The 19,436-nt window shown below is 55.5% G+C and overlaps 2 protein-coding genes across 3 annotated transcripts in view; one reads left to right on the plus strand and one right to left on the minus strand.

Annotated features, from left to right (window-relative positions):
- ANKRD13B (ankyrin repeat domain 13B) lies at positions 1-19,048 on the minus strand. Of its 2 annotated transcripts, none has more exons than XM_082707085.1 (15): positions 18,481-19,048; positions 6,786-6,921; positions 6,532-6,656; positions 6,399-6,444; positions 5,645-5,788; positions 5,365-5,554; positions 5,222-5,288; positions 4,140-4,221; positions 3,308-3,372; positions 2,935-3,065; positions 2,665-2,822; positions 2,353-2,505; positions 2,059-2,222; positions 1,887-1,963; positions 1-1,446 (listed from the first exon to the last, which is right to left on the minus strand). In XM_082707085.1, exons 1-15 carry the CDS (start codon positions 18,592-18,594, stop codon positions 888-890), a joined length of 2,211 nt encoding a protein of 736 aa, XP_082563211.1. In that variant the 5' UTR covers positions 18,595-19,048; the 3' UTR covers positions 1-887. The 2 variants fall into 2 exon arrangements, with proteins under 2 accessions (XP_082563211.1, XP_082563212.1); XM_082707086.1 differs by having other exon boundaries at positions 1-1,406; positions 18,481-19,044.
- The window catches only part of ALDOC (aldolase, fructose-bisphosphate C), a 1,020,901-nt gene that overhangs the window by 84,984 nt on the left and 916,481 nt on the right, over positions 1-19,436 (plus strand). The gene's annotated exons all lie outside the window — the stretch shown is intronic.

Raw genomic sequence — 19,436 nt, forward strand, 5'->3', positions numbered from 1 at the left:
TCGGGTTTGAAGCCTCTTTTATTTGTGCCTCAGAGTCAGTCTGGTGCCCCTGACATCAGGGAAGGAGGTGAGAGGAACAGTTTCTCTTTGTTCTTTTCTTCTATCCCTTTTGTGTCCCTCCTGAGCCTCACTGGCTGAGCCAGGAAGGCCAGCCTGAGAGAAGGCGGACAGGGGTGTGCAGTGGGCCCCTGCCCCTAGCGGGGTCTGTGCTTCTCTGGGTGGGTGGGGTGGGGCAGGGGAGAGCGGGGGGTTAGCACCATTGGATGAAGGGTTTGAGAGTCAGCCCCTGGCTGGGGGCAGGTGGGACACACGACCACAGAGGGCTAGCAGCAGCTGGTGGGAAGGGATGGGTGGTGGTGCCAGGGCCCTGAGCCGGTGAGAGGGCTTCAGGGTGCACCTGCCCATAAGCAGGGCCAGGGGACAGGGTCTAGTGCTCGCCCCCAGAGCAAATATTGTCCCCCATTTGCCAAGACATCATGAAGGAACCAGGCCTTGCCCAGGCCCGGGGGCCCACCTTGGGCACACTCCCTGATCACAAAAGTGTGCCTTGGGGATGGGGACGCCAACCTCTGGCCACCCAAGGAGAAACTGGGACCACCCTGAGACCCAGGAAGGGGGGGGTGGGGAAGCCGGGCACCCCGCTAAGTGCACTTGACGCTGAAATGCCGGGGTGAAGGAGGAGCTGGGCCCTTGACGTGCTGTTTTGTGTCTGGGACAAAGCAGCAACACAGCACGTGGGGAGCTCAGCTGCCCCCCTGGGGTGAAGAGCGGAGATGCAAAGGCTTCATGGACAGTGTCCTACAGTGGGTTCTGTGAGCAGAAAAGGAGGACCGGCCATAAGGAGCGAGGGTTGGGGGACACTGCTCCTCTGAGGACCCGGCTCCCCTTCAGGACGGCCTGGCTCCCTCGGACAAGTCTGAGCCCAAGATAGAGTGGTGGGCATCAGGATACAGCAAAGCAGGGGGACCGGGGCGTGCGAGCTGCCTCCCGGGCCCTGGCCGCGACAGGCATCCCGCGGACGCGCCGAGGCCCTCCCGGTCCTGTGCCAGGGGCGCCTCTCCCGCCCGCAGGCCTCGGCTCCAGTCTACGGCCGCAGCCGGGCAGGCACGCAGGCCCAGGCGAGTCCGGCTCCGTGGCGGGTTACGCGGGGCAGCGCCGATGGGCCCTGCAGAGGGCGCTACTGCTCGGTCAGCGAGAGCCGTAGGATACGCTCCAGCTCCTCCTCCTCCTGGCGCGCGCGCCGCCGCCGATCCTCCTGCTCCTGCGCAGACAACTCCATGGCCAGCCGCAGCTGCTCGTCGTAGCTCCGGAACACGTGGCCGCCCGGGCCTGGGCGCGGGCTGGGCCTGGGGCTGGGCACCGAGGCGGGGGGCCCGGGCTGGCGCTGCGGCGTCGGCGGGGCGCTCCTGGGGGCGGGTAAGATACGTCGAGGGTCCCGGGGCGTACCTGCCCATAAGCGGGGCCGGGAGACAGCGTGGCGGCCCCAGGACAGAGGAGGCCACCTCCCCATCCTGTGGCGGCAATGAGTCCTGCATCACCTCCCTGAATCCCGCCCGGCTGTGACAGAGCTCATCCCCTCCAAGTCCATCCTCCCGGTGGACAGCGGACCAGCGCATGTGGGCAGCTTCTAGAATGCCAGCTCTAACATCCTGCCAGGTAGGGGGCTGAAGGCCTTGAGGCCGCTTGCTGCTTACAGTGAGGAAAGGGTGGGGGTAGACGCCTTCTGCAAACCAGTAGGGGCCTTACAGAGGGAACCACGGTTTCTTGGGGCCTCGAGGGGCTGCCCAGCCATTGGTGTCCTCGCCCACTGCAACAGGGTCCTGAGGGACTCCGTGCGTGTATTATTTCGGGGGAGGAATGCTGGGTCAGGACTAGAGGACACTGACCTGTCCTGTCGGCGAGCCTCGTAGGACATGGGGTGAGTGCCCGGCTTGCTGTTAGTTAGCGCCTCCCAGATAGTGACCTGGAGGGAGTGATGGGGACCCGTTGGCTAGGTTGGCACTGGGGTCCGCAGTCTGGTGGGGCGGCGCGGTGCGGCGCAGCGCAGCGGGGACGCACCTGGTCATACTCGCTGCCCGCCTCTAACAGGCTCTGCTGGATGGCGAACTGCAGCAGGTCATCGTCGTCGTCGCGGGTCACCGCCTCCCGCTGGCCGCCCAGCACACTGTAGCCACGTGGGGCCTCGAACAACGCGGGGGAGATCTCGCAGCCACGGCAGGAGGCTGAGGGCACCAGGCCGGGGGTCAGAGCGCGGCCAGAGCACCCCCTCTGGCCTACGGCCTGGAAAGGGAGCTGGCCAGAGCTCGGTGGGGAGGCACGTGAGGGTAGACACGCAGATGGGGAGGGTCTCACTGGTGGAACTGGAGCTGCTGACGCTGGACGAGTCGCTGCCTGGGGAAGGGGTCTCACTGCTGGGGCTGCCTCGCACGGATGGCACGGGCTCATCACAGCCATTGAGGTTCCCAAAGGTGATGCGAGCGTTGAGGATGTGGAAGATTGGGATTTCTGAGGATAGAGAAACAGTCGGGTGCCACTACCTGGCTTCTCACACCTTAGGCACCCTCAAACTTTATCTTATCTAAGCCCTACCCACCACACACACAGACCCCCCCCCCACACACACACACACTAGCTGCTTAGAGGAAATGGGGGGTGGGGTCTCACCAATCTTGACCGGGAAACCAGGCGGCAGGCGGAGGGTAATGAAATCCCGGAGCTTGGCGAAAAGCGCATTGCTGACAGCCATGAGGTCAATGATGGGGGCCACCTGCTCACACAGGGACAGGGGATGCTCCTCACACAGCCACAGCTTGGCCTTGAACCTGCCCCCCCAGATCCCAAGGGGTGAGGGGCATAGTAGAAGCCAGTACCTTTTGGAGACCCCACCCAGCCCTGCCCGGCCCACCCCTCCCCAGCATCATCAGGGGGCCTCACTTCTGGGTCTTGGTGGTGAGTTCCATGGGGCGGCCCATGTCCCGGTTGCCAAGCTCAAAGTTGGGGTTGAAGTACTCTTCTGCAGTGATGGCAGTGGGATTGGCTTGGCTCAGAGTCTGAGTGATCAGGGTCTGTACCACATGAGGAGGAGCCCATGAGCCTTTCTCAGTCTCTGATGCCAGGCCAACCATTTGGGATCCTGAGCCCCAGAGCCTTACCCCTCCCCCAAACTGGCCCACCGTGCAGCTCACATTACCCTGGGCAGGGTGAAACATGGACCCTCACAGGCCATGCTTTGCAGGACGCCTCCCAGGCTGTCTCCTGAGCCACAGCCACACCCTTCCACACAAGGGCACCCCTGACATGCACTCACCCCATTTTGGGGGCCCCCATGCTGCTCAGCAATTCCCAGGAAGGACTGCAGAGGTGTCTTACAGCCTACAAGAAATGTGGAATCTCAGAGGACACCGTGACCCTCCGCAATGCCAGCCCCTGAGACCTGGGGAGTAGGCTGGTTCCTGGTGGGTGGGGAGGACTACTCAGCCACACCAAACGCTTGGCACCTGCATCTGAAGGTGACTGAGGACTCCAGGGGACAGGGACCAGGACCACTATGGCACAGCGGGAATAAAAATAGGCCTGGGCCTCAGGAGAAGCTTCCAAAAGGGTTCAGGTTGGTGACATTGGACAAGAAACACCTGCCTCTGGTGAGCAGTGCTGGGATATGCGGGTGTCTGTGTGTGTTTTCCCTCAGGCACTTCCGTCTTAATGACCTCATCCGGTTCCCCTGTGAGGTAGGAACCGTCCTTCTACTCTAGGTAGACTCGCTGATGCCCAAGAGTCACGTGTGGTATCGAGGCACAGAGGAGCAGTGGCAGGCCCCCAGGCTTACTGCCAAGGGTATGTACTATTACATGGGGATGGCCCATGAAGAGCACACGTGACACTTCCACCCCAAACCCAATGCAGAAACGGCAGTTACCAGTTGTCACGTTCTCTCCCAGTGAGCTCAGATGCTGCCCAGAATCTTCGAGCTGCACTCTAGGCAGTCACTCTCAATTATTAGCACTTGGCACTTGAAACTGAACCGTGTTTGTGTGAATAAGGGATCCTCGCCTTGGCTGGGATGTCACAGGGAATACTGATGGAGGGACTCGAGTGGCGTGGCTCTCTCACACCTCCCCCCTCCACCTCTGCTTCATTACCTTTGACCTTGCCCTTGTGCTGTTCTGAAAGATGCTCCGTCCGCGTCCGGGTGATGAGCTCCACGTTGGATGCCCCATACACCTAGGGACAGAGGAGGAAAGGGCTCAAAGACAATTCCGGTACCCTAGCCCCTGCCCCTAAGGCATTCTGAACACTTCCTGCAAGGGAGGGAGGGCCCACTGGGGGCCAGCTGTTTGCTCCAATCTCCCAGCCTTTGGACAAGTAAATATATGAAGTCGTTCATTCATTCTCTTATTCATTCAACAAACATTTTGTGAGGAGCCTTTATGTGCCAGGCTCTGAGACATGCACCAAGGGTACAGTGGTCAATGAACACAACTGCAGATAATCCCCACCCTTTTGGGGTTCATACACTAGTTGAAAAGACAAGAAAAGGGACAGTTATAACATAGTGTGAGACCCCCTCTCGAGGGGGAAGCACAGGGTTGTGGGAACCAAAAGCAGAGGCCTTAGCCCAGCCTAGCAGGCCAGGGAAGCCTTCCAGGAGGAAACCATGACCCCACGGGGTTGACAGGGGCCCCAGAGGGACCAACACAGTCTCCTCAGGAGTAAAGGCCTGGCTTTGGGGGTCAGACAGCCAAGGTCTGAACCTCAGCTCTGCCACAGAGCTGTGCGACTCTTTATAGATCCTATAACCACTCAAGCCTGTTTCCTCGTCAGACAGTGGGCCAATACCCTACTCCACAGTTGTGGCCAAGAGGGACTGGGACACTGTGGGAAAGGTTCAGTAAACATCTGTAAAACAGGAATAATAATAGCACCTTCCCAAAAGGGCTGTTGAGATTAAACAAGAGTGTATGCGTATATGTGTGGGTGTGTATGCTCGCCCATGTGCACGCACATGTATTCATACATATATAAAAATAAACATGGGGACAGTGCCTTGAATGTGAATGTAGTAAGTCCTCAGTAAACTCTGGCCTCTTAGTCTAGTGCCCTTTCCTCCACACAGCATTGCCTCTGCACCTCCAAAGCTGAGAAAGGGTAATCAGGACAACCCGCCCAGTTCGCTGTAGGCCAGCGTTAGGGGGGCTCTGGGATCAGGGAGCGGCGGCCTCACCTTGGCTTCATACCCATTCACCATCTCTGTCTTCTCGCTGCGCCAGCCCAGGATGCCAGTCTTGTTCCTGGGGAAGCAGAGTCATCCAGGTGAGGGCCCCCTCAGCAGGCTGGCTCAAGGGTCCAAAGGCTGTGCCCACTCACCTCTCGAAGGAGATGTTCTTGGTGTCAAGCTGTGTGGTGACGACAGGGGCTGTGAGCCGGCTAAGCACCTGCTCCTCAGTGGGCTGGGCGGCAGCAAGCAGCAGCTCACGGTCCTGCCCGGCCAGGGCCAGGGTCTCCGTGTACACCACCCGGCGGTCATGGTCAATCTCCATGACCACGGCGCTCGTGTCTGCCAGCCACAGAACAGCACAGGGTGTTGGAGGGAGGCAGAGGGATGTCCCTAGCCTTCCCACGTTGCCACACCTCCTGCCTGCCTGACCTTGGCCTCTGAAGACAAAGCTGCGGTTCCCTCGCTGCCACGTCATGTGGTCAAAGCCCAAGAGCGTGGTATCGACCCGTAGGTTCTGCCCACTCTTCCACACTTTGTACGTGTCACTGGGGCAGATCTTGGACACCAGGGGCACTAGGTAGAAGGGAAGGTCAGAGGTGACTTCAGTTTGCCCAAACTGGGCCATTTCGGGGCACAGGGATCAGGGTCAGCAGTGTGACCAGGAAAGGAGAAGAGAACTCCGCAGCGCCCCCCACATGAATGTAGACCAGTCACTCTGATGTGAGCAACCTGCAGCCGGAGACAGGCAAGTCCTGGCCACCAGCAAGTCCCTAGGAGCCGCCATTCACTAATTCACTCACTCCATCTTGCATCCCATCCTCCAACAAATATTTATTAACCACCTACTGTGTACCAGGCACTATTCTCGTCAGTGAGGATACAACATTGAAGAAGACAGGACCCCTGCCCTCTGGGAGCTTACCTTCGACCAAGGAATGACAAGTAACAAACAAATGAGCAAATCATTACAAAGTAAAGGACGTGATAATAATGGAATTCCAACAGCGTCTGAGGCAGCATGGAAGGCCTAGCTAGGAAGGTGGCACTGAGCTGGGAACTCAACAGTGAGAAAGAGCCCCAGGAAGAGCAATGGCAAGAGAGCTCCCCGCCTAGGGGGAGCAGTAGGTGCAAAAGTCCTGAGGCAGGCAAATGCCAGGAGAGGCCCCCCCCTCTGCCCCCTTACCCCAGCTAGTGAACTCCCATTTCATCTCCACGTAGAAGTCCTGGGCCTAGAGAATGAGAAGGACAGTGCCTCAGCCTGTGCCAGAGACAGGGTTTGAGGGCCACAGCGGGGAGGCCAAGCAGTGGGCCCTCACCTTGCGCAACTTCTCCAGGAGCACAGGGATGCCCGCCAAGCGCTTCACCACGCGCTGGTAGTCCCGGTACCGCAGCACCAGCTGCACCAGCTCCAGGTCCCGGGTGCTCACAGCCTCCTGAAGCACTGGGGGACAAAGACGTGACATCATAGGGCAGAACCCTGCCTGGGGTGCCCCCGCCTTGGCTCACCGAGGAGGAGGACGTGAAGCTGGGAGACCCTGGCCGTGGGGCTGGGTTGAGCAGGGGCGCCCACCTGTCCAGCCGCTGCGGTTCTCCCTGCCCACATCTGCGCCGTGTGCGAGCAGCACACGGGCACACTCGAGATGTCCCAGTGTGGTGGCCAGGTGCAGGGGGGTCCGCCCGCGGGGATCCAGCTGCTCGATGTCCACCTGGAGAAGGAGGCGAAGATGGATTCCCGGTCACTTTGGAGGCAGCCCATCCAAGCCCAGCAGCCTCCACACATGCACCAGCCACCCGGCTGCCCAGCCTTGCCCACCTCACCAGGCAATGGAAGAGACAGACACAAGGCGCGGGGGATCAGGTGGGTGAAAAGAGGCCTGCAGGACGGGGCAGGAAGCAGCTCTGAGAAAGGGAGGACCCTTTCCCATCCACCAAGCTCCCCTGACTGGGTTCACTCTTCCAAAGCTCCGAAGTGGGCTGCCTGGAAAGAGTAAGCCTTGGGTTCAAGGGTAACCTAGATAGGCCATTGGCCAAGGAGGGCACTTGAGGCAGGACCCAGCCTACAGGGCCAAGACCACAGCTTCAGGGTGGGCTATCAATTTAGATCTCTTATGTGTCATGGAGTGAGGTTTAACAGCTGCTGTAATAGATCGATAAGAATGAAAGAATATGTTCATGGTACCACTTCAAACCCATGGCCTTTGCCTGTGGAACACTATGTATTAACTTTTTTATTTTCTTACAAATCCTATTACTGCTTTGTGAATAGCATGATTAACTGTATGAGATTTTTGTCGGGTGATGAACACATGTCTGTGAAACATAAGTATTTAAATATCTTTCAGAAGTCTGAGGTCTCTAGCTTAAAACAATCAACTGACCACATCACATAACTCCTTCTCTCCTTCCCCAAACTTGATTAAAATGCCAGTCAAAAGGCTTCTACTGCAACCATGATGAGATAAACTGAAATCATCCTCCCATAAACAGAGAAAACTACTGCTTCAAAATACATGAAATAATTGTTTTCAGACAGTAGGCTCCAAGTAGTCCAGGACTGTGATCCCTCGAGTAAGAGAAACAAACAAGGCAGGCCCTATGATTGCTTAGATTTCTACCTGGAGGAATATTCTGGATAGCAGTTCAGGCAGGGGCATCTCTAGCAGAGCATGGTAGTCTTGCTGAGGAGTTGAGGAGACAGAGAGAGGGGTTCAGAGAGGCTGAGGTAGCCAGAAGTTGCAGGACAGAGTTCTAGGAAGGAGTGAGCTGTGCAAACAACGAGCTCCAGAAATCTGCACGGGGCTTCTCTGAGTCTTTGCTGAATACTAAACTCCCCTGCAGAGAGTGAAACTCAGCAATGCTGGATAGAAAAGGAGCAATAGGGTGGTAAATTCTGAGCAGTTCTCATGTCTCAGAGCGGGAAACATTCAAGCTCCAGCCTGCTAGAGTGGAGAGTCTTTGCTGTTCGCCCAGGGCCTTGCACAGAGACCCAAGAATGGGGATGCCTTAGTAGGAGGGCTAAACCATCCTGAGAGAAGAGGCTCATCTAAATATGATCTAATAAAGATTAAAAGTAATCTCACAAGGATCAAACTGATATACAAGTAACCTAGCTTAGTTGGTCAGAACAAAGCCCAACACTCTTTAAAGGAAGAAAATAAAATCTACATGCTTAACATGATAACGTCTGCAACATCTAATGCCCAGTTACAAACTATGAGGGAAAAAATTACTTCACGTGCAAAGAAGTAGGAAACTATGACCCATAATCGAGAGATACTCAGAAATTATAAAAATGGGGCGCCTTGGTAGCCCAGTCAGTTAAGTGTTGGACTTTTGGTTTTGGCTCAGGTCACGATCTCAGACTTGTGAGATTATGCACTCCAGTCAGGCTTCCTGCTCCGCATGGAGTCTGCTTGAGACTCTCTCTCCCTTGCCTGTCCCTCCCACCCATCTCATTCTCTTAAATAAATAAATCTTAAAAAAAAAAAAAAAAAAAGATAGGGGCACCTGAGTGGCTCAATGGGTTAAGCCTCTGCCTTTAGCTCAGGTCACGGTCTCCGGGTCCTGGGATCGAGCCCCACATCAGGCTCTCTGCTCAGCAAGGAGCCTGCATCCCCTCTCCCTCTGCCTGCCTCTCTGCCTACTTATGATTTCTCTCTATCAAATAAATAAATAAAATCTTTTAAAAAATGATAAAGATGATGAATGGCTCAATGTGCTTGTGAGTTTACAGAAACACATGAACACAATGTTCATGGGGAAAGAATTAGAGATTAGTATAATATCTGAAATGAAAAATTCATTGTATGGAAATAACAATAGATTAGACACTACAGAATAGAAAAAAATCAGTGACCTTGAAGATATAACAACAGAACTACAGCATACAGAACAGAAATAGAGCACGGAGGAGGGAAAAAGCACTGAAGAACATTCAAAGAGCCTCAACAATCTGTGAGACACTATAAGGCATTCTAACATATGTGTAATTGGAGTCCCAAAAGGATAGGATTAGGAAGTAGGAGAAATAGGAAATTTAAATAGATAAAATTATCTCTTTAAAATTTAAATTTAGGGGCACCTGAGTGGCTCAGTCTTTAAGCGTCTGCCTTCAGCTCAGGTCACGATCCCAGGGTCCTGGGATTGAGCCCCACATCAGGTTCTCCCCTCAGCAGGGAGTCTGCTTCTCCCTCTGCCCCTCCCCCAGCTCATTCTTTTTTCTTTTCTTTTTTTTAATATTTTGTTTATTTATTTGATAGAGATTACAAGTAGTCAGAGAGGCAGGCGGGGAGAGAGGAGGAAGCAGGCTCCCCGCTGAGCAGAGAGGCCGATGTGGGGCTTGATCCCAGGACCCTGAGACCATGACCTGAGCCGAAGGCAGAGGCTTTAACCCACTGAGCCACCCAGGCACCCCTCCCCCAGCTCATTCTCATGGTCTCTCTCTCTCTCTCTCCCTTGCTCATGCTGTCTCTTGAATAAATAAATAAAATCTTTAAAGAATTTAAATTTATATTTAAAGAGATAAATTTAAAGAGAAATTGAAATTTAAAGAGATAACATTAAACATTTTCCCCATTTTTTAAAAAAGATTTTATTTATTTGACAGACAGAGATCACAAGTAGGCAGAGAGGCAGGTGGGGGGGGGGGTGGGGGAAGCAGTCTCCCTGCTGAGCAGAGAGCCCATTGTGGGGTTCAGTCCCAGGACCCTGGGACCATGACCTGAGCTGAAGGCAGAGGCTTTAACCCGCTGAGTCACCGAGGCACCCCTCCAAGTTTTTTTTAACTACTGTAGGGGGTTGAATGGCGGTGTCCCCCCAAAATATTTGTTTGTACCCTAACCCCAAGAATCTATGATTGTGACCTTCTTTGGAACATGGGTGTTTGGGGGTTTTTTAAAGATTTTATTTATTTATTTATTTAATATTTTATTTACTTATTTGACAGAGAGAGACAGTGAGAGAGGGAACACAAGCAGAGGGAGTGGGAGAGGGAGAAGCAGGCTTCCCGCTGAGCAAGGAGCCCCAGAGAGGGCTTGATCCCAGAACCCTGTGATCATGACCTGAGCTGAAGGCAGCGCAGCCACTTAATGACTGAACCACCCAGGCACCCCAAGATTTTATTTATTTGAGAGAGAGTGTGCACATGCGTGTACATGAGGGGTAGGGTGGATGGGCAGAGGGAGAGGGACAAGCAGACTTTGCACTGAGTGTGAAGCCTGATGCAGTGCTCAGTCTCACAACCCTGAGATCATGACCTGAGCAGAAACCAAGAGCCGGACGTTTAGCCAACTGAGCCAACCAGGCACCCTGGAACATGGGTCTTTGATTTGAAATTAAGTTTAGGATCTCAAGAGGAAATTAGCCTGGACTATCCAGGTGGGTCCTATATCCAAAGAGATGTCTTTGGGGAGATCCACGAAGGGAGAAGTTCCATGTAGAGAGGAGTCAGAGAATGAAATACGCAGCCACAAGCCTGGAAATGCTTGGAGACACTGGAAGCTGAAAGAGGCGAGGTAGGATTCTCCCCTGGAGCCTTTGGAAGGAGTGGGGCCCTCCTGACTCCTTGAATTTGGACTTCCAACCTCCAAAACAATGAGAAAATAAAATTTTGTTGTTTTAACCCACCCAGTCTGTGGTAATTTTTTGCACAAACTATCACAATGATAAACGCACAGAACCAAGAAAACTCAATGAATTCCAGGCAAAGCAAACACCCAGAAGACTACACCAAGGCCCATCATAATCAAGTGCTGGAAACTAGTAGTTAAAAAGAAAATCTTAAAATCCTTTTGAGAAATGAGACACACTATGAAGAACACAGGAAATACGGAATACTTCTCAAGGGAAACCATGCAAGCTAAAAAACAACAGGAAGAAATGTTTAAAGTGTTGGGGGGAAAAACGTTGACTTCGAATTCTTTATCCTGTGGAATAATATCCTTGAAAAATAAAGGGGAAATGAAGATTTTTGTGGACAAACAGAAAAAGCTAAGAGAATTTATCACCAGAAGACATGCTAGAAATGTTAAAGGAAGTAATTCAAGTGGAAGGAAAATGTTAACAGATGGAAACTTAGATCTGTACAAAGGAATGAAGAGTGCCCCAAAAGGAAAATTCTTATACCTATAAGAATGTCAATAAAATATTTAAAACCCACAAAAGTAAAGGGAAGACATTAGCAGACGAGCAATGTTAACACATCTTAATGTGGAAAGTGGCTGGGGTTTTGCAAGTGACTTAGGGGAGCAGAGGGTCCTAGAAGCCAAGCATTCACATAGGGGAACCCCAGTGAGTGTCGGGCCAGATCAGCCTTAAAATGTCCAGAACATGCAAGCAGTGAGGGTGGCAGATTATGAGTAAGGCCCAGAGTTAATACAGGGGAGCTGGTTAAAATTCAGAACCCCTGGCCCTCTCCCCAATCTTATAAAGCTGGGAGACGGCCCCCTTCCGTTCCACAGTATGCTGGGAATTCATTCTCCATAGAAACAGAGCCTGAGATGCACTGGATTTGGGAACACTGGCCTGAAGATGAGGTCATGGGGCTAAAAAGTAGAGAACGGTGAAAGCCCAGTCCCTTTCCTGCCTCCACACCACTGCCCATGACACGCCTAGCAGGAGGAGATTGGAGAATTCTTCTTTGGAGACACTAGAGGCACCAAAGACCTCTGGTACAGACATCTGGGGATCCTACAATAAGCAGGCCAGCTTTTCAGCCAATCGTTACATAGTAGTACCACCCACGCATCAATAAGCTCCACATCACCATTCCATTTTTTTTTTTTTTAGATTTATTTATTTGAGAGAGAGTGTGTAAGTAGGAGGGGCAGAGGGAGAAGGGCAGAGAATCCCAGGCAGATTCCGCACTGAGCGTGGAGCCAGACATGGGGCTCAATCTCACAACACTGAGATTGTGACCTGAGCTGAAACCAGGTCAGACGCTCTGCCACCCAGGCGACCCTCCACTCCCCCATTCTTAAATAGGCCCCAACAGCCAAGGGTGACTGGACATTTGAGGAAAGCCACCAACATGAAAGATACCAAAAACGTGCAAATAGACGCTAAAAACCCAGAGGAAACACTGTCAATGCAGGAAACAGGAGAAGAGTTTCTGGAGGGAAAAGAGTAATTGACATCCTCAGAAATATCCGAAAAGATAACTGAATTCATGAGACAAAATGGGACATCCCGACTTCCCGCGACTTCTCCTCTTTCCTTCGCCTTCACTCCAGCCATTCCTGGACAGCTGCACCTGCCCCAATTCTCCCCTCCTAGGAAATATTACCTCCGTTCACCCCCTTTTTTGGTAAAAACAAAACTTTTTTTTAAATAATTCTTTTTTTTTAAAGATTTTATTTATTTATTTGACAGAGAGAGATCACAAGTAGGCAGAGAAGCAGGCAGAGAGAGAGAGGGAAGCAGGCTCCCTGCTGAGCGGAGAGCCCAATGCAAGGCTTGATCCCAGGACCCTGAGATCATGACCTGAGCCGAAGGCAGAGGCTTTAACCCACTAAGCCACCCAGGCGACCCCAAACAAAACTTTTGTAACTGTCTTTCTCTCTTCCTTTTCTCTCACTTTCTGTATTTAATCCATCAGCATAGACCTGATCTCATGGGCTCTACCTTCAAAACAGATCGACCTCTTCTCAGTTTTCATCACCTTGAGGCTACCATCCTGGTGACGGCCACCCTCTCTCTCACCTGGTGGCCTCCTCACTGGTCTCTTCACTCCTCTCTTGGCTTCTTAGGTCTGTTCTCCACACGACCCATTGTCGCCGACACCCTTTAGCTCAAAACCTTCCCAAGGTGTCCCATCTTGTTTGGAATGCAATCCAACAGCCAACAGCCTTGAAGTCTTTGAACTCCTATGCTCTCCCATCTCTCCTCCGAACTCCACTCTGTCGATACCCTAGGTGGCTACAGCAAGCTCTCTCTCACTCCATTCAGGTGGTTGCTCAAATGTCACCTCCTCCAAAGGTCTGCCCTTACAACCCGTCTTAAATGACACTTGCTGTGTATCTCTCTGTCACCACTAATCCTGCTTTAGTCCTCTTCCCACATTAGATTGCTTGTTCATTTTTTTCATTATCTCCCTCACCTAGACTGTAAGCCCCATGGAGGGAGGGTCCCTTGTGTTTTGTTCAATGCCACATCCCCAGCCCCTAGATAGTGCCTGCCATGTAACTCGTACCTCATAGGTATTTGTTCGACAAATGCATAAATGACTATATTTAAGAGGCCTGGGGAGGGGAAAGTAGTAACATGTAGAACTGACAAACAAATAAATAGTCGTAGACGTATATTGTTTATAATTACAGAAGTAAATAACAGAACAGTCTAGAGTCCGAAGTGGTCGATCGCCTCCAGGGAATGAGAAAGGTGGGGAGGGCTGGAGTGAGGACTACCACTTTTTCCTCTAATAACAGCTAAATATGTTTTAAAACATGAGAATGAACTCCATTGTCAAAAACAAAATATTATAAATAATTTAAGTAATTTGTATAATTTTCATAACCCTATGCTGGCATTTCTTCATTGTTTAATTTTGTAAGGAGACTCCACACCCACTATGGGCTTGAACTCATGACCCTAAGATGAAGAGTCACAAGCTGTATTCACGGAGCCAGCCAGGCAGCCTCATTTCTTCATTTTTAAATATATTAGGAACCTCGGGAGGTGGGGGGGGGGGATGTAGTGTGCCTGGCCCGCATGGCCCTGTGAGCTCTGGCTTAGAGATCGAGGTGCTACCCACCCCCCCATTCTCCTCTACACCAGCCCCCCACACAGGAGGGAGAGCACTATTTACTCTTTCCCTATTATGGGATGGGCTGAGGCCCTGGGCATCCAACCTAGGTGGGCCCTGAGTCCTGGCGTGGGAGTGAGGAGCCACAGCTCCCAAGCTGGGGAAGTCAGGAGGAGTCCTCCCATGAGGCTGCAGCCGAGCCATCTCGGAGTCCCACTAGCCCTGCCCCAGACACCGATGCCTGGCTGCTGCTAACAAGGCCCCAGGGAGCGTGCAGGACACCCCACCCAGCCCCAGAGTCCCAGATGCTGCCTGCCACCCTCCCTGCTCAGGTGCCTCACCTCGAGGTCCCAAGAGAGGCTGGTAGTGCTAGCTGGGCCAGGCTGCCCTTCCCTCCCTCCATTCCTCAGGGGCTCAGCCCAGGGTCCCCAAGGCCCTGCTGTTTGCCAGGGCCGGTGTGGGCCCCGCATCCACCCAGCTGACTCCCCGACCAAGAAGCTCCCCCTCCTTGCCCCCAGCAGGGCCTACAGTGGAAGTAACACCTTGCTGAGGCCCAGGTGGGAGAATTCATTACTTTCCCCAGCAAAGGCCTGCAGCTATTTCATTGCTGGAAGGAAGAGAGTTCTCAGGAAACCTAACACCCGCCCTCCCCACTGCGAGAAGGAAACTCTGCACCCTAGCTGGTCTCCACTGGACAAAAGCTGGGGCGGGGGGTTCTCCTGAGCTTAGGGGCTGGGGCTCCCTGGGCAGAGGGATGCCCTGCTTCCACTCAGGCCCCCACCTAGACACACACACACACATGAAGAGGTGTCCTAGGAAAAGCCAGTCCTACTCCTTTTGCCTCAACGCTCAGGGTCCCTGTACTGGCCGAGGTGTACCAGCCCCTGCGTACTCGCTGCCCTTCAGACCTGCAGGTGTCTACTGATGCATCCTACACAGTCTGGGATCAGCAGACTTGTCCAGTGCATAACTCCTGAGCCCACGGGCTGCTAGCAGGGTATTTTTCAAATTTGTTCCACATTAATGGAAGCCTTTGGTTAGATGGACTCTGACAAGGACACACTGCTGGAAGGAAAGGTGAAGGGGCCCTGAGCACAGAGCCTTCTGCATGCTCAGCCTTGGTCTCCTTCCCCTGCTCCTAGGCCTCCCCAAGCCCCAAGGAGGACCACCAGAGGCTGGGGTGGTCACTGCTTCCCAGCCTTCCCACCAGGTAGGTGGGACGGGTCAGGGAGGTGGGATACTTCCTTGAGATGAGCTGGGTGGCTGAGGGGGGCACCCGTGGACTCTCCTCTCACACCGCCCCTCCCCTGCTTCCTGGACATGTCGATGCTTGCTCTCTGGGCTTTGTAGTTCCCCCTCTTGAGCTTTTCTACTCGTCAGCTGAGGGACTGCCTACTTTAGGGGGAGAGGGGGTCACAGGTGCTCTGGACACACCAGGTACCTCGGGTGGGGTAGCCTCTGTCCGAGCATTCGGGCCCCCACAATCCATCTCGCCGGCCTCTAGGTCAGGAGGATGAACTGAGGAGAGCAAGGAGGGGGGCTGGGGGGGGGGGGACCATGATGGAGCCAGCCCCAGGAGGAAAGAAAATGTTTCCTTGGGAACACAGTCTGGCCCCCTCCAGAGTGCCTGTTGCCAGGAGAGGAACCCTGCTCCCCTTGGCCCTCCCACTGGGAGCTTTGCAGCCTAACCTCCACCTCCCACCTGCCGGGGAACACCAGGGACTTATGACTCAAGAACACAGCCGGCTGAGCCAACCTCAGGGCCTCGTCAGCCAAGGGGAAACTGGCCTACAGCCCCCTGCCCCCCTTGCAACCTGTACAGGCGTGCGTATGACGGGAAGCAGGCCACACAGCAACCATCACCCTGCTGGGTTCTGGCTGGGGGTGGCCATGGACCCTTGCCTTCACCAAAACCCCTGATGAGCACCTCCCACCTCCCCACCACTCCCTGCTTTCAGGCTCAAAGAAGAGCTGTGGGGGACAGACAGCAAAGCCACTGAACCTGCTCTGAAGCCTGCCGTGCCACTCATCCCCCCCCAGCCTGCCAGCGATGCCAAGCCTGTCCCTGGGAGGGCCTCTGTGGGGCTTTCTTGGAGCATAGAAGAGGCAGCTATGCCAAGTGAAGACCAGGGAAACCCAGCTGCTGTGTTCTTGAGGAAAGTCGGGATGTGTTCTGGGATAGTGGGGGCTACGGGGACCTAGCTGGGATGCCTAGGGTCTACGGGCTTTCATTATGATGTTAGGTGGCTGCCCCCAGCTCTATCCCCGGCAGGAAAGGGCTGGCTGGGACCCCTTGGGGTCTCCCTGGGGGCCCCCCATGCCCTGAGGACTGAATAGTGCACTTTCTGGAAGCAAGGGTCACTCTGGGTCAGTCCTAGAGCAGAGACACATCCAGGAGCCTCTCTCACCAGGACTGACCGGCATTCCCCTTCTTGGCACCCCCGGAACAAGGGAGAGAACTGCCCTGACTCCTCTGTGGCTGAACAAGGGTTAACTTCAACCAGTGCCCTATATTCCTGTCTACCCCCCCCCCCTCCCCAGAGAGGGTGAAGATGGGGCTGAATCTGTTGCCTAGTTTCTGTGGCATTTGGAGGAGAAAGAGGAACCCACTCAGCAGCCCCAAAGCACCCCCACAGGCAGCAGGTTCCCGGGCTCCCCACCCCACTTTCACTCCAGTAAGATGGCTGACTTGAGTACTGGCAGTCAGAGAGGCCTAGATGAGTCTTTTCTTCTAGGGCATTTCGCCTCTCTCCAGTCTCAGCAAGAAAAGAACCCGCCACCCCTCAGACAAGGGAGCGGGACTGAAACCTTCTGGAGATTCAGCCACTCGCCTTCGGCCCAACAATCCTTGGACCAATCATCAATCACCCCATCAAGAAGTTCCTCTGGGATCAGATTTAAATCCTTCCAGCTGGAACCTGTGTCAGAAGCCTGTCTTCTTTTGCCCTCAGGGGGAAGAAAAGAGGAAAGAAAGGAGACTGGAGTGTCCTAGCACCCAGCACCTCGTACTGTATTTCCCTGTTCACGCTCAAACCGCCAGAACCAGGTCTCCTTGAGAGCAGGCGATGTGTCTGGTTTGTTTGTCTTCGTCCCCCAGGACCTGCCGCTCAGTCCTCGCTTCCTTCGTCAGGACTCTATGGTGGCAAACCACTTCCTTTATGATAGATAAACAGAGGCATGGTCTGAGGAGCAACTTGGAGTGCCCTTGTTTAAGCAGAGGTAGAATGCAAAGTAGACACCCCAACCAGGCATGGAGGCTTAGGTCACCCCAGCCTTTTCTAGGACTGCTCTGTGGAGGTGGAGGCTTTGCTGCTCTGAGGGCTCAGGGGTGGACTTCAGACACACTCTCTCACCCTCACCTTGCTCTCCACCTCACTTGTCCTTTGGGAAGCAGACAGCTCCTCCAACTGAACTTCCTGTGACTCAGGAAGTGGCCCTCAAAAGGCATGTTCCCCAAGGGGACAACTCCTGAACTGAACCACTCCCATGCCCCCAGAGTCTGAGATCTGGGCCAAGTCTGCCGGCCTGCAGCCTGAGACAAACCAGGGCAGGCTGGGCCCAGCTCTGGCTCCAACTCTCCCACCCTGGCGGTTGAGTTGCCCACACCCCAAATGCCCATATGTGGCCTGGGGAACCAAAGGCAGAGTTGGGAACTACCTGTGAACCACATGTGCCTGCCTTGGTCCTGAGGAATGACCAGAAGACCCCATCCCTTACCCCATCCTCAGGGAGGCCACCGCCCAGCCGAAGGTGGCTGACCCGTTCTCACTGACTGGCAGGGGCCAAGGAGTCCGGTCTGTGTGCAGAACCTCAAATCCTTCCTGTGCCCATTGGTCCCTAGCTTCCTCGGCGCCTGGAAGCCAGGCCCCAGCACCAGAGGGCAGGAGAGCTCCTTTCAGCACCTGGACAAGGCCCTTGAGGGCTTCCCTCTAGAAGGTGGTGGCGGGTGGTCTCTCTTTCTCCACTCCCCATTGCAGAGCCGCCGCCGGGGTCTGAGGGATCCAGGGGCTCTGGCCAATCCGAGCAAACAGATGTAGCGCTCACCCGTGAGGGTAGAGGGCACTGGGTGGGGCTGGGATGCCCGGGAATGTCACAGCCTATTCTCTGCTCCTTGACCTGTGACCCTCCCCCCCCGACGCAGGCCTTGCCCACCTCCGCACACTCACGCGGGAGGTGTCACCGCTTGGCTGCTAGGCGGACTCTGGCACCACATGGAGCGCAGACCGGAGCCGGCAGCCCCTCTCCGCAGCCCTCCGCCTCGGCTGAGGAGGGGCACGGCATCCCCGACCCCAGCCTGAGAGGGTCCCGGAGCACGTGCGGGTCGTCCGTCGGAGCCGGAGGCGAGCGGGTGGGGACCGCTCCCATCACCCACTCCCGGTCAACAAGCACAAAAGCCGCGGCCACGAACAAAGAAGCGCTGCAAACTCGCCGGGTAGGCGGGACAGCCCGCGCCGCGCCCCCTCCCCACACCCGGCGGGCGTGTCCGGCCGTGGGGGTCCCCGTGGCGCCCCGACGGCGCTCGTACCTGGCCGGCTCGGACCTCCTTCTCCAGCTCGCGGTGGCGGTTGTGCCACACGAGGTAGTGCAGCGGGTACTTGCCCTCGGGCCCCTTCCTGGCGGAGGCGTTGGCCGGGATCATCGCCCGCTCCTCATGCCAGGGCTGCGGCGCCCGGCCGGGGAGGGGGGACGGCGCCGGAGCCGGGGCCCGGGGCCGCGGGGCGGGGGGCCGGCGCTGCCTGCTCGCCGGGCTGCGGCTCGGGCATGTGCGAGCGGCGCCGGCGGGCGGGGGCGGCGCGCCCGGCGCTGTGCGGGCGGCGCGGGCCGCGGGCGTCCTCGCGAGGCGGTGGCGGGCTGCGCGGAGAGGCCCCCACCCGCCCGGAGAGGGAGCGGGCGCTCGGCGGCGCGGCGCGGACTCGCGCCTCACCTCCCACACCCCCGCACACAAAGACGCCGCTCGGCAAAGGGAGCAGGCGCCCGCAGCGGGCGCGGGGGCGCACGGGGCGCGAACCCCGGGGACGCCGCCGCAGGGACGCGCGCCCGCCGCCCCCGGCTCCCCGCAGCTGCATTGCCCGGCCCTCAGCCCGAGCGGCCAGCGAGAGATGCGGGGATGCGGGGGAGAGGGGAGGGGGGACCCGGGTGCCCGGGGCAGAGCTTGCTGTAGCTCGGCCCCGTGGCATCATGGGGCATGTAGTCCGCCTCGTAGAACTGCGGGTGGCGGGTGGCCGGAGAGGGTCCGGCACTGTCGTCCCTGATCCTGTGAGCGGATGGGGAAGAAGTCAGGCCCAGCGGCAACTGAGACAATGTCCTGACGCCGGTGGGCCGGGACGCACCCCCACCCACGGGCGCTTTGCCTTTTGCTAGGCAGGGAAGGGGCTGCAGGCCTTGCTCAAGGCTTAGAGGGCGCGGGAAGGTGTGGCCTTCAGGATTGAATTGGGTTCCCAGTGGAACATGAGGAGGAATCCAGAGTCCAAGGAGTTACTG

Source organism: Mustela nivalis (assembly GCF_964662115.1).
Source record: "Mustela nivalis genome assembly, chromosome: 17".
Taxonomy (NCBI): domain Eukaryota; kingdom Metazoa; phylum Chordata; class Mammalia; order Carnivora; family Mustelidae; genus Mustela; species Mustela nivalis.

Excerpts from the sequence above, each read along its gene's own strand:
- ANKRD13B (XM_082707085.1), bottom strand. The coding sequence starts at position 18,594 with ATGATCCCGGCCAACGCCTCCGCCAGGAAGGGGCCCGAGGGCAAGTAC. Across the intron at positions 6,445-6,531 it reads TCCTGGAGAAGTTGCGCAAG|GCCCAGGACTTCTACGTGGA; the intron begins GTGAGGGCCCAC and ends CTCATTCTCTAG. Across the intron at positions 1,447-1,886 it reads GAGGCTCGCCGACAGGACAG|GTACGCCCCGGGACCCTCGA; the intron begins GTCAGTGTCCTC and ends GCTTATGGGCAG.